Source organism: Mobula hypostoma, chromosome 17 (assembly GCF_963921235.1).
Source record: "Mobula hypostoma chromosome 17, sMobHyp1.1, whole genome shotgun sequence".
NCBI lineage: Eukaryota > Metazoa > Chordata > Chondrichthyes > Myliobatiformes > Myliobatidae > Mobula > Mobula hypostoma.
The window spans coordinates 46,298,808-46,313,787 of NC_086113.1; the positions used below are offsets into that span (position 1 = coordinate 46,298,808).

General features: G+C 38.1%; 1 protein-coding gene across 2 annotated transcripts in view; it reads left to right on the forward strand.

Annotated features, from left to right (window-relative positions):
• Window positions 1-14,980, forward strand: part of stt3b (STT3 oligosaccharyltransferase complex catalytic subunit B) — a 111,028-nt gene that overhangs the window by 64,289 nt on the left and 31,759 nt on the right. For both annotated transcript variants that reach the window (XM_063069841.1, XM_063069842.1), the window contains exon 4: window positions 14,120-14,185. In XM_063069841.1, the coding sequence (XP_062925911.1) occupies window positions 14,120-14,185 (66 nt within the window). The remainder of the gene's footprint in view (window positions 1-14,119; window positions 14,186-14,980) is intronic.

The window sequence follows — 14,980 nt, forward strand, 5'->3', positions numbered from 1 at the left end:
CCAATGTAGATGAAAGACCTGAATTCCATAGAGTGTCAGCCCCTGATACCAGTGTTGCATTTAACCAAGTGTGGTATCAAGAGGCCCTGGTAAAACTAAAGCTGGTGAGCCTTGGGAGAAAACACTCCAATGTTTAAAGTCATACCTTGCACCGAGGAAAATAGTTGTAGTTCTAAGAGTTCAATCATCTTAGCCTCAGCACATCACTGCAGGTGTTCCTTAAGGCAGTGTCCTCGGCTCAGCCATATTCAGCTGCTTCATCAACTACCTCGCTTCTATCCTGCCAGAAGTGCACACGATTGACGCTTGTTAGAAACTGTTCAACAACAGTCTCCTGTCCCAATTAAGCGGCATAGTGTCCCAATTAACTGATAGCCCTATTAACCTGAATCCACTGTACATACAGTATATCAACCTGACTTGAAAATGTGTTGTCATTGGGTCTTGGGTATTAGGATATTCATAATACTGTTGGATTGGAAGCACCTTTATCGGAAGGATTGCAGCAATTCAAGTAGGTGGCTCACTATCACTTTAGCAATATGAACTACACCCCCCTGCCCCCATCAGTTTAAGGAGCAACATTGAACTTAGAACAGTATAGCATAGGAACTATCAGTGTGCCAAATCAATTAAATTAGTAATCAAATTGCCAACTAAACTAATCCTTTCTGCCTTTATAAGATCCATATCCTTCCATTTCCCCCACATTCACGTGCCTGTCTAAGTGGCTCTTAATTCTGGGCACCCACTACTCTGTCTATTTTTTTAAAAAACTTTCCCCCCACATCTCCTTTGAACTTAGCCTCTGTCACCTTAAATACATGCTCTCTGGTATAGGACATCTCAATCCTAGGAAAAAGATACTGACTGTCTATTCTACTCTATCTATAGCTCTCATAATCTTATAAACTTCTATCAGATCTCCTTCAGCCTCTACTGATTCGGAGGCAACAACCACCCAAGTCTGTCTAACCTCTCGTTATAGCACATGCATCTGATCCAGGCTGCATCCTGGTAAATCTCTTCTGCACCCTTTCCAAAGCTTCAACATCCTTCCTATAATGGGGCAACTGTATGCAATACTCCAGATGTGGCCTAAGTAGTGTTTTACAAAGCTGCAGCATAATTTCCTGACTTTGGAACTCAATGCCTCGAGCAATAAATGCAGGCATGCCATATGCCTTGTTAGCCACTCTTATCAATCTGCATCGCTACTTTCAGGGACTTACGAACTTGGTTCCCAAGATCACTGCGCTCATTAACACTGTTAAGAGTCTTGCACCTAACAGTGTACTGTCTCTTTGCATTTGACCTACCAAGGCACAACACTTCAAGTTTGGCCAGGTTAAACTGCATTTGCTATTTCTCTGCCCATATCTGCTACTAATCTATATCCTATCTATATTCTTTGCAAATCTTCTACACTATCCACAACATCACCAATCTTGGTATCATCTGCAAACTTACTAGCCCACCGATTTTAATTTTTATCCAGGACATCACAAATAGATCCCTGTGGACATCACTAATCACGGGCCTCCAGCAAGAATAAGGCCCTTTAACCACTACCCTCTGTCTTCTATGGGCAAGTCAGTTAAAAGAGTACGGGGAGGGGTGGGGTCGAATGAAGGAACCCTACCACTTCCTCTTTTCTTTCTGGAATGTTTGCTGCACTGCAATGTACTTTGAAGGTCTAACATAGGTAGAGTACAGACCATGAATGGAAGGACCCTAGGAATTTTGAGGAACAAAGAAACTTGGTGTCCAGACTCGATTCCTGTTAGCAACTTTAGATAACATGGGGGGAAAGGCATGCAGGATACATGCCATCGTTAGTCAGGGCCTGGAATATAGAAGTGGAAGGTCATGATAAGCAATAAAACATTGTCAAAAACCATAGGAGACTAATAATAATTCCTCAAAATGTTATACTACAGAGTGTTGATATGTATTAGTATGTTTCATATGTATAGGTAAGCTTAAAGGAACAGTTCCAGGAAAGTGGAAGGACATGTCAGAATGAGACCCAGTACAGAATGGAATATTGTATAGCCTGATAGAATATTTTAGGTTAGATGGGATGAGGGATTATTGTGCATCAGGTTCTAGTTAGATTAGATTCAGGATGTCAATAGATTTACCTAAGGGATTTTTGTGACTTAAGATAACCTTTTAAGAGAACAAATACCTATGATTGGTAAACACAATAATACTGAATAAAAGAATTTAATTCACTGTGTAAATTGGTGTGAAGAGAATCTAGATCCTCCAACTGACAGCCTTTAAATTTTGTTTAAAGACTAACTGTATAAGCCATTACTAAATTAAACTAATTTTTCTTACTGCTTTCACATCATGCAACTTTGTTATTCATCTTGAAGTTGAATCAATTTTTATCAGTATTGCAACTTAACATTTCATGAAACTTCTGGCATCAAAGTGTTTTAGGAAAACCATTTTTCTAGGTAATTATAGGAGCAGAATATATATAAAACTCCGCCATATCTCTTTCTAGCTTGGAAATATGACAAGAATTCTGTTCAGAGAATTTTGTATGCCACAAGATATGAAGCTAGAAGCAGTGAAGGGTTGAGGATAGAAACACTGCCATCCAAATTTTTGGAAGGTTAACTACAAATCTTTTTTTTAACCACAAATCATGCCAAGATGGCCCCGAGCTTCTTAAAAACCCACCATAACCTAACCAAAAATAAAATGAGGATTAAAATTACAGAGCAGCGTATCCTTGTATTGTGCAACTGACTGCTGATAAAGGATGAAAACTAGAACTTGAATAACATTGGGAAACAGTTTATAGTCAATGGTGAAAAGACTTTTTTTATCATTGCGGCTCTAAGGATTAAAGTTCAAATAACTTTTAGTCATTTGAAAACCTGAAATCAGGGCTCTGTTAATTCAGAATAATGCAAGGAAGCAAAGTGCACAATAGCTAATGAAATTTTTCTCCTCCTCAGCATTATTATTATGCAAGCAACCCAATATTGGGTTAAAATGTCATTGATGTTAGTGATGAAAACAATTAATGTGGCAAATTAAATGCATTAGCAACTACACCTAAACATTAAAAACAGTACAGGTAATGAGTAGTTTCTTCCCTTTGTTGCCACTGTAGCTACTATGTCTCCAGTTCGAAGATGTAAATGTAGGGTCCACTGCTTTTATTTTACTACCCTATTCTCATTTGCAATCTGATAAGCGGCCTTGTTAATTTTTCCACATGAATAGCATGGGCACTGTACTGTAATATAAAGTAGGAATTCTGGAAATGTGTTTACCTTTAACGGTTCAGATGTTTTTCCCCATCTTGACAAAGGAATAATATAATTTCAGAGCAGAGAATGTAGAGATTTATGAATTTGTGGTTAAGACTAGAAAAATGTAGCTGTGAGGTAACCTTACTTTCTTTGAAACAGGAAATAAAAGAGAGGCTTGTTTGAAAGTGTCCAACATTAGCAAAGGTTTTTAAAGTAGGGTGAATAGACTTAAAATAATTGCATTAGAGGGTAGATGAATAAAAATAGCATTCAGAATAGTAAAACTCTTGAGTTGCATTCCAAAAAAGGATGATTCAGCTAGAAACCTTATCGTATCTACACAAGACGACGTTGAACTTGAAGAACCATGCTCAGCAGAATTAGAGATCTAGGGCTGGAAATGGCATTCGGTTGGGTAGCTGTTTCCCAACAGCAGATGCTTGATGAGACACATGGCCTCATTTAAAAAAAAAAAATTCTGTGATTCTATTATTGATCTTTGGTAGTAAAATAGAAAACGATATTAAGAAAAGCATTTGTGGGAACAGAAACAGAATTTGCATTTCAAGCTGTTAACTCTTCATCAGACATAGGAAATGCTGCAGAATTGGATTGGGGAGAAATGTAAAATGCAGCCAAAACAACAATACAATATTCATTAAAACTGAGTAACTCACATCTAACAGTGTCTTCACTGAAAGTTCAAATCACTGAAGGAAAAATACACACACTTTCAAATAGTCAAATGGATTTTAATGAATATTAAGAACGAAATATTGTTCTTTGAATTACAAGCTGTAACAATTGCTAATAAGTGCACTTACTCATGCTTAAATGTTCATTTAAAAAGTAGAATGTGAAATTATACATTCATTTATAATCTGGTGCTTCTAATCAGGGTTTCTGTACCTTATACCTGGAATCAGCATTTTAAATGTTGTGACTTCATTTGTTAAATACTTGGTACACTTTCTTTGGCGGAACTGGGTAAATGTTTCCCTAGTATTTATTCATGAACTAGCTGTAGTAAGAACGATTCGTTCATTTGTAATGTGCCGTGTCATATAATGAGGGTGATCATGGTCTTTCCATGACCATCATTGATCTTGGCAAATTTTCCTACAGAAGTGGTTCACCATTGCCAACTTCTGGGCAGTGTCTTTACAAGACAGGTGACTCCAGCCATTATCAATACCCTTCAGAGGTTGTTTGCCTGGTATCAGTGGTTGCATAACCAGGACTTGTGGCATGCACTAGCTGCTCGTATGCCCATTCAGCACCTGCTCCCATGGCTTCACATGACCCTGATCAAGGTGAGGGGGTGGGGGTAAATAGGTGCTACACCTTGCCCAAGGGTGACTTGTAGACTAGTGGAGGAAATGAGTACCTTGCACCTCCTTTGATAGAGAGGTATCTCCACCCACCACTCAAGGAGTTATTAACATTTGTTTTTCTTTGTTACTTTGGGCAGTTATCAAGCTGATAATTTGACCGGTAATTAAGTCCAATAGTTAACCACAATTCTGGTGCTTCATTCTGGCAAGATAACTGGGGAAAAATAATATTTTGGAAATGATAAAGGAAAGCAGGTAATGTAGCTAAAAACCTTATTATTACATTCTGATATGTATTCATTACATGAGGGGAAAACATGCAAAAATACACTTCTATCATGAGGAAGAATTTCATTTTCATAGCATCTTTCTTAATTTCAATGTTTCAAAACAGCTGAAGTAGTGCAGGCACGGTTGTAATGAAATCACATAACATACTCGCACCTGTTCTGATCCTGCAGTGATGAGAGAAGTGACCAGTGACCTGATTAGAATAGACTAAACATGAAATATGAGAGCAAGCATAATCCTTATGCTTCCTTCACCCTGCCATGACATTCATTAAGGTTATGGTTGGTTTAATTTTAGTGTCAGCTCCACTTTTGTCTCTGCAGACCAAATTATCACTTTGAATAATAATTCAATAATTCAGCCTCTACAGTTTTGTAGGCTGCAATATTCCAGAGCTTCATAACCATCACGAAAGAAGCTTCTTGACATATTCAGCCCAAATGGATACCCCATTTCTGAAAATAAACCCTCCAATTCAAATCTGGATTGCTCCACAAGGAAATATCATCTCAGGATCTGTGTCATTAACTCACCCCCCCCCCCACCACCAAGCTGATATATAGTTTATATATTTCAACAAAATAATGTCTTATTTTTCATCTTCTTTAACTATAGGCCCAATCTGCATAACATTCATATATCAACTTATTTATGTTCAGAATTAACATAGTACCTATAATGCTAGTGTACCTCTCCTTGAGTAAAGGTGGAAAGCATATGAGATACCTTTGGTGTTGTCTCGCACGTGTCTGTGCGGTCATAAGAAGGCTTACACTCTTTTGTACTTCAGACCCTTTGCGATACAGGTCAACAGTCAGGCCTTCCTGATTACTTGTTATACTTGCATGATAAGAACAAAAACTATATTATTTGCTTATTTGGAACACTATGCTGCTTAGTTGGGACTGGAGACTGTTACCGGTTTCTGACTAGTGTCAGTCACATGCATGTTATGTGGTCGTTAGACACTGCACTGTGCTTAGATCGAACAGTTTTTAAAGAGTGTCAGTTGCATTTGTTCAAAAACTGGTGATTTTTGTCACTAATATTTGGTGAGTAATAAGCCGTAAGACAATTCAGAAAAGTTTTATTCAGTGCTGTTTCAAACATTCAGGCTTGGAGATGCTGGAAATGGCTGGAAGTGAAAATGAAACGATTTTGTTATTTCAAGTTATGAGCTACAAAGAATTTGAAATTATCGACAGTCATTTTGAATGTTACAATGAAAACGCAGGTTTGGAGGGTGTAGTTGTCAAAGCATGCTTGAAGGCAGTCCATTATCTGCGCTAAGTGTCTGTGCTCATGTTCATTTACTATCATTCAAAAGAACATGGCAGCACACACTGGATTAATTGCTCCATCGATAACTATTAAGAGCTACTACAGTTTAATGGCAGAGTAGTAATTTTGGTAGTGTTCTAATTTATTCTGCATTTCACTTAAATGCATAATTTGTTATTCAATTAAACAGTATTTAGTCTTTTTTGTACCATTTTATCTATTTCCATGAAACTTCTGCTAATTGGTGCAGCTGCTGAACTGGGACAAAATGTACTGGTCCCAATGTGTCCCAATTAACTGAAATCCACTGTAATTGGCAAAGATCTCAGTTTTGATTGTATGTAATCTCTCTCCAAATAAATAATACTATTTTCTAATATTCAAACATTTCTTCACATTATATTCCATTTAACAAATTTGTATTCCATTTATCTCATGTATATCCCTTTTGTCATTTTCATAATTTGCTTCACCTTGTACAAATGACCAGTTTGACTGCAGTACACTTAGGTTTGGAGCAATAGAATCACACAGCACAAAAGTAAGTCTTAATCCACCATACTAATCACCAGAATTCTACTTTAACTAGTTTCTTTTACTAATCATCCCTCTTTTGTTTATATCCAAATACCTGATGTTTATAACCAACAGTAAGGGTCCCAACACTGATCTCTATGGATAATCAGACAAAGTAACTCTACTATCACTCAACCCAGTTTTGGATCCAATTTGCCAGCTTCGATTAAGTGGGCTCTAATCTTCTGACCAGGTGCCCTATGTGATACCTCCTCACAAACCTTTCCGGAAGTCCATGTAAGATTATATCAAGTACACTGTCTTCGTCAAAAGATTTTGTTACTTTTGGAAACGTTCAGTTGAATTAATCAGACAGGAACTCCCCTTTTTAAAGCTATGCTGATTATTTGATTAATTCTTGCCTTTCTATCTATACATCCCCTTTCCCAATCTAGCAATAAATTCCTAACAACTGATATTAGACTCACAGGCTTATAACAACCTGGTTTGGCCCTGCTACCCATCTTGAATAAGGGGACTTCACCAGAAATCGCTCTCAGAATCTGAGCAATGAATTCTCTTCTTTCCATTATAGCTTGAGATCTTGAAAAGATCTGAATGGTTGCAATTTCTTTAATTTCTAGATCAAACATACCATTGTCGGTACAGTGCAGGTGACTAAGTTATGCTAAGGCTCATCAAGAGGTAGAGAGAGAATTACGCACTCAGTGGCCACTCTAAGGTACAGGAGTGGAACCCGGTGTGATCTTCTACTGTAACCCATCTTCTTCCAGGTTTGACGTATTGTGCATTCAGAGATGCTGTTCTGCTCATTGTTATTTGAGTTACTATTGCCTTCCTATCAGCTTGACCCAGTCTGGCCATTCTCCTCTGACCTCCGTCATTAACAAAGTATTTTCACCCACAGAACTGCCACTCACTAGATGTTTGTTTGTCATACCATTCTCTGTAAACTCTAGGGACTGCTGTGTGTGAAAATCTCAGGAGATCAATTTTTGAGATACTGAAACCATCCTGTCTGCCACCAACAATCAATTAAAGGTCAATGTCACTTGGATCATATTGCTTCCTCATTCTGATATTTGATTTAAACGATAACTGAACCTCTTGACCATGTCTGTATGCTTTAATGCAGTTTCACATGATTGGCTTGATTAGATATATTGTATTAATGAGCAGTTGTTATCCAAAAAAGTAGCCACTGAGTATGTGTAGTTTTATGCACATTCAAATACACTCATTTTCAGTATCCAGCATCTAGTTGTATACTATGATGTACAAATAATGCTATTCCTAATAGCATAAAGTTTTTGCCATCATTTAGATGTTTTGGCTGTGTAAAGCATCCTAACTTTTCAAGTAGCACCCCACTTCTTTGTAGTAATAATAGTTGGGTTGGTGTTGTCTGTACTTGCTGCGAGTAAAATCCTCATTTTGCTGATTGGGGCCTGCCATCCACACTTCTCGCTGAAATGTAAAATTAGACATATCCCTGAATGGTAATGCCCTGCCACATTAAAGGCCGGCTTTGTGAGATCCTACATGGGGTCTATGTTTTGTATGATGTATCAGGTCCCTTCAGAAAGCCAGAGAAAGCCCAGCCCATGAATTATTGAAAAAACATTTGGCAGGACAAAGCAATATCCTCAGCCTTGATTCAGACATCTTTGTTCTGTATATCTTTGATAAAATAAAATTTTAATTACTAGTTCAGATATCACTTGAAAATATTCATGACACTTCTAAATATTTAGAAGTATCACAGCAAACACAATAAACAAATGTGTTCTTTCTGCCACACAACTGTAAAACCCCATCAGATGCATGAATTGGCCGATTACACTGCCAAGTTTAGTATGGCACAAGAATTGAGCACTTATACCCTAGCGTAAAGATAAGTAATTCCATTAGGCACTATTGCAACAAAACTAGAAAGGCATGGGCGACACAGAAAGATTTGGTTTATTAAGAATTTGGAATAGATTTTCTCTTCTCCACAGTAGCAAAGCAGTTAGCACAATGCTAATAAAGCTTGGAGCATCGTAATTCGGAGTTCAATTCCAATATTGTTTGTAAGGAACTTGTACGTTCCTTCCCCCCACCCCTAAAGTACATGGGTTTCCTCTGGGTTCTCCAGTTTCCTCCCACATTCCAAAGACATATCGTTTAGTAGGTTAATTGGTGATTGTAAAGTGTCCTGTGATTGGGTTAGCGTTAAGGGAGGGGGGGGGGCTTGCTGGATGCTACGGCTTGTTGGGCCAGAAGGGCCTGTTCCAAGTTGCATCTCTGAATAAACACACAAAATAAAAATTGTTTCAGTAACTACATATGCTTTCTCATTTTAATTTTACTTTAAAGTTCTGTAACTTAGAGAAGTAGTCAAAGGGAGAATCAATCACTTCAGGTGGTAGCAGCTGTTAGTGTTGTTTCTTTCTTTACTGGCTGATTAATTAGATGGAAAATAATGTCTTGTGATTTTGTATGAAAATAACTATTTGTTTGCTATGTCAATAAATTGTGGCACATTGAATATGTCACATTTTGGACAAAACGCTGAATTCTTACAAATACCAATATTGGAGAAGAATTTGATCTGAACTTGATTACTTACCCCACCATAGAAATTTTTTTCAGATATAAAACAAAAGACTTGTGATTGATGAACTAAATGCTGTACTTGGATATTAACTTCATCTTTAGTAAAATCAGTTGCTGTTGGCTTTCAATAAAGAAGTTTTTCAAGTGGATGTTACATTCAAGGTGTTCTTCTATATTGCTTTAACTCATTAGATAATTAAGAAAATATATTGCACAATAATAGCCAACAGAAATGATAGCATTCTAACACCTGGGGGCACAGTTTCCATCATGTGAAATATTTGTCTCTTGTACCTGCTCCACTTCACAGTGAAATCGTGGCTGAAAACTCAGTGCTGCTATCCTATGCTAACCTCTTATTTCTTGATTTCCTTTACCTATAAGTCCATCAGTCTCTTGAAGGTACAGTAATTGAGTCTCCCCAGCTCTCTTGGGTATGTAGTTCCAAGCTTTCACTGTTCTCTGGACTTTGAAACCTATTTTCAGACCAACATGTCAGACTACTTGACTGCTTGTTCCAGCCAGGAACAAGAGTTTTCAATGAGATTGCCTTGAATTCATCTTAACTTGAGTAAGATGGGGGCCAGTCTGCTTAATCACTTATTATATGACAAAACTACCATCTCAAGAATCAGAGAGGAGAAAATCTGCAGATGTTGGAAATCCAAGCAACACACCCAAAATGCTGGAGGAACTCAGCAGGCCAGGCAGCATCTATGGAAAAAGAGTACAGTCGATGTTTTGGGCCGAGACCCTTCATTGAGATTGGTGGTCTCGGCCCGAAACATTGACTGTTTACTCTTTTCCTTCTCGGGAATCAACCTGAAAACCCCATACTTCATTACCTGTTTGCAAAATTTTCTTCCTTTGGGAAAGCGATGAGGTTTCTTCACAATATTCCAGATGCAATCCTCCTACGCCTTATATAATTGCTGTAAGATATTGCTTCATGGAATTATAAAGAACTAAGTAGACCATTCTGCTCAGCACTTACATCCTAACTAGTAGACTCCCATCTGTATTAATTCTATTTTCCAGCATTTGGCCTATAGCCTTCTATATCTAGGTGATTCAAGTACTTATCTAAATAATGCTTGATTCCAAATCAAGCCTCTATTGAATCTCTTACTTTCTTCACTGTGAACTTTACCTTGTAGGTCCCATGATCTAGAATTCACTCCTTAAACCTTACTGCTTCCCCATCTTTTATGAAGAGCCATTCAAGCTACTTTATTGATTCAGCATTTGGTTACCTGCGCTTATGGCATCTTATATCTAATGACTTCTATGAAATGCCTTAGGAAGCTCTTCTACATTATAGTTGCAATGTAACAACTAGTGCTGTGTAGGGCAAGGCGATTCCAGGCTCAATCTGGTCAATTTCATAACGGCTACATCCACCCTTGTTATCACTGGGCCACAGATGCAGGAATGGTTGTACTCGTTTCATGCTGCTGATTCCTGCTCACTGACTGCTCCAGTACGTGCTGGATGATGACAAGATTGTTCTCAGCTGTATTGCTCACTATTGTTCAATATCTCACTGAATCTCACAGTTCAGATTCACTCTTGGGGTACTGATGGCACTGGAGTAGAAACCTTAAGATCCCACCATTAAGTCTTTTAAAACTGACTATGTTAAACTTAGTTATGTACTTTTGGAGAAGGACCATATAAGTTGCTCGTTAAACACTTTCAAGGAACAGGACTCACCACTCCCACAATATGCATGACTGTTATCACACACACAAGTAAGACAGAAGCAAAAGGCCATTCCTTCAAGTCCTCTCTGCCATTTAGTTGGACCACAACTGGCTTTCATACTGAAGAAGAGTGTCAGCCCAAAACTTCGATTCATTTTCAAAGATGTTGCCTGACCTGCTGAGTTCCTCCAGCGTTTTGTGTGTGTTGCTTTGGGTTTCCAACATCTGCAGACTTCCTTGTGTTTGCATCTTCTTTGTTTTTCTGTCTTCATGTCACATCCATCAATGCTGATACACTTTGCTAATATGGCTCCTGCAAGACCCATTGCTGACTTTGTTGTTTGTTTGATTTATTTCTTCATTAATGGATCATCGTGGTTAGTCTAATATTTATTCTGCACCCAAATGACACCCTTTTATCTGGACTGGAAGGCTTTCTGAGCCACTTCATTGACCAGTTGATTTGTCCACATTTGTTGGTCAGAAGACACATATAAAGAGGGTAAGAAAAGCAGAATTCCTTCTTTGCAGGATATTTGTAAATGAAATTAGTTTTTATGACAATCCAGTAGTTTGTTGCTTTCATGATCCTGGATTTTCTTCTGACATTTGAAAGCTTGAGAGCGAACTTAATTGAAAAAAATGTGCTTCAATTTAATTCCTCCTGCTCAAAAGCCAACATAATATTTGCCTTCCTTGTGGTTTGCTGTAAATGCGTTTTGAATTTGTGGTTTCCACCATGTTTCCCTGAACACCAACATATTTCAAATTCTTATCATTTAAGGAGCATTCTCAACAAATCTGTTTCATAGCAAAGCATATGACCTCATTTTTTCCATATTTGATCTACCATGTCTAAATTTGTCTATATCCCCTGAATTTTTTTCTCCATCCTGGTCACAACTCGTACTGCTACTCAATTTTGTCTTGTTAGCAGTCTGGTTTGATCTGATAATCTCAGTAATTCATGTTGATGGGGGAGCTGCTTGGGATCCCTGTGGCACACCATTGGTCATGGCCATTTATTGCTACAGGCTCTTTTCTGTCCCTGAAACAGTCGTCTTTCCATGCCCTGATAATACTCCAATGCTGCGCATTTTAATTTTGTTTATTTCCTCTGCTGTACCTTTGTAAGGCGCCTTCTGAACGTTCAGATAAACCATGTTAATTGGTTTGACCTTATCTGTTCTGTCAAACGCGATTTCCCTATTATAAATCCATTCCTGGCTCTGTCTAGTCCTATTATTATTTTCTAAGTGCTCTGTTACCATTTATAATCTATATTATCATTTCCCAATTAAAAATGGCTAAGCTATCAGATTTGTTGTTCTCTGCTTTCTCTTCTGTTAAGAACTGTGATTACAACTTTCCAATCTGTTGGAATAATCCTAGAATCTATGGAGAATGGGATGATAACCAGTGCACCCCCTATCACCACAGCACCTAAACCTTATCATGCAAAACATCAGGACCTGGGAACTTAAGCTTTTCAACCCAGTAATTTCTATATTTTTTAAGCACCTCTCAATTTTGACTTATGAAAATAACTTTAAGAAGAAAAGATGCCATTGACAATTTTGTCCCAACAACATCTCCAAAGATATAAATTTGCCCTAAAACTTCTTGCCGTTATCACTCAGTCCCGTGCACCAAATAGAATTGCTGTATTTCACATATAGCCGAGGTAAATTCCAACAGGGTAGCTGTATTAGTGTTTTTGTATTGTGTTCTTTGTTTTACAGAACATTTCCAATTTTTCAATCATTTATTAGATTAGATTAGATTATGAGGACACACGGTCCTCTTTTATTGTCATTTAATAATGCATGCATTAAGAAATCATACAATATTCCTCCGGTGTGATATCACAGAAACACAGGACAGACCAAGACTGAAGAACTGACAAAAACCACATAATTGTAACAAATAGTTACAACAGTGCAAGCAATACTGTCACTTGATGAAGAACAGACCATGAGCATGGTAAAAAAGTTCAAAGTCTCTTGAAAGTCCTACACCTCACACAGAAAGGAAGAAAACTCTCCCTGCCATTCCCGACCACAGTCCGACTCGGAGACGTCCAAAAACTTCGAGCTCCAACCAGCCCTCGGACATGGAGCACAGAGCACCATCTCTGCAGGGCGCTTTGACCCCAACCCCGGCCGCCAGCAGCAGAGAAAGCCGAGGATTTGGGAGCCTTCCCTCTGGAGATTCTCGATTGCACAGTAGCAGCGGCAGTGAACTGGGCATTTCAGAAGTTACTCCAGATTTTCCTCCGTGCTGTCACGGCTGTCTCCATTAAATCAGAATTGGGCACGGTACCCTATTTAACAAATACGATATAATTTCACCGGAGAGGCTAAGCGCACTGCATCGTGCCGCCATCTTCTCCTCACGTCTTTTATATAAATTATAATAATTTTATTTTGGGTGACTGTCTTGAACTTTTGAAGATTTATAAGCAATTGTGAACCAAAAGTGTTCCCCTTTGAAATGTGAGGGGAAACTCTCCACTCAGAGGGTTGTAAGAATGTGAAATGAGCTGCCAGCACGAATAGTGCAAGCAAGCTCGATTTCCACGTTTAAGAGAAGTTTGTATAGGTACATGGAATGGAGGAGTAAGGAGGGCTCTGGTCCTAGTGCAGGTCAATAGGAATAGGCAGTTGAAAAGTTTGGCATGGACTAGATGGGCCAAAGGGCCTGTTTCGGTGCTGTACTTCTCAAGTGTTTTCAGTTTATTACTGTTGGCTTCTAGTGATGAAAAGTATATGATACAAGCTGTCCCTATGTTGTTAATGCAGTGCATATCAACAACCCTCATAATATTATTAAATTCAGAAGTCTAACTGACTTAAGTTTGTTCCTACAAACAGCAGAACTAGTTTCTTCCACTTTTATTAACTGATCTATTTTTTCATCCTTGCTTGCTTTTGATGCCATTCATTACAATAATAGGGGAGGTTTGGCTTCCATATTGATTTTTGCGTATTTTCCAGTTTAAGAATGTCTAAAAATGTGACCCATTCATCACCTGCAGATGGCCTGTGTAATTCTATAGTTTTAATGTTCAATGTAATCTTTGTATGGTTCCTTCTAGGTCAAATCTGTGAAAACGGGCTCTGTTTTCTGGACTATATGTTGCTGCTTGTCCTACTTTTACATGGTAAGGAAGGTCTAATCCTGTTTCATTATTGCATGGAGTTCTTTTAATGCTAAAAATAATTTGATGGATTATTCTTTTGTTCCTTGTATAAATAAAGCTTAGAATATGCATTCTCCCTTGCCCTCTTCCCAGAGCACCTATTCTTTTGTTAAAAATTATGTTTACAGAAATTCCAGGATGGCATAGCAAAATGATTATTGTGGGTATATCTCTGTCATTTTCTAATCTGTATGGGTGATCGGTGAGGATCCTGAGGGCTGATTATCAGAGGATCATCCGTATTAGTTTGCACCATGCTGTATAAATCAGAGGGCACCATGAAGGCTTTAGGCCCTGGCATCGATCTTTTTCTGTATTTCTGAAGTCGTGGTGCAGAGCTCAATGTATCATTGGCCAAGATGTTCCAGTGCTGACACATCGTCAAGCATTTCTCTGATGGCCTGGAAAGAGATGCATATATGTCCAGTACACAAAAATAAGGTGAAATCTAATCTAGCTAATTAATATCCCATTTATTCCTGTTCATTATCAGCAAAGTGATGGAAAATGTTAATGAAAGTGCCATCAAATAATACCTATTCATCAGTAATATGTGCTCTGGTGCTCAGGTTCGGTTTAGACAGAACTATATATCTCCAGATGTTATTGCAGACTTGATCTAAGTAGGTGCAAATGAGCCAAATCTTGGAGGTATGTTTATAATATTAGAACTTGACCAACTTAATATCAAAGCACTTTGAAGCTCACAAGCACCAAATACGAAAAAGGTACTTCAAAACATTTTTGTAGGAATCT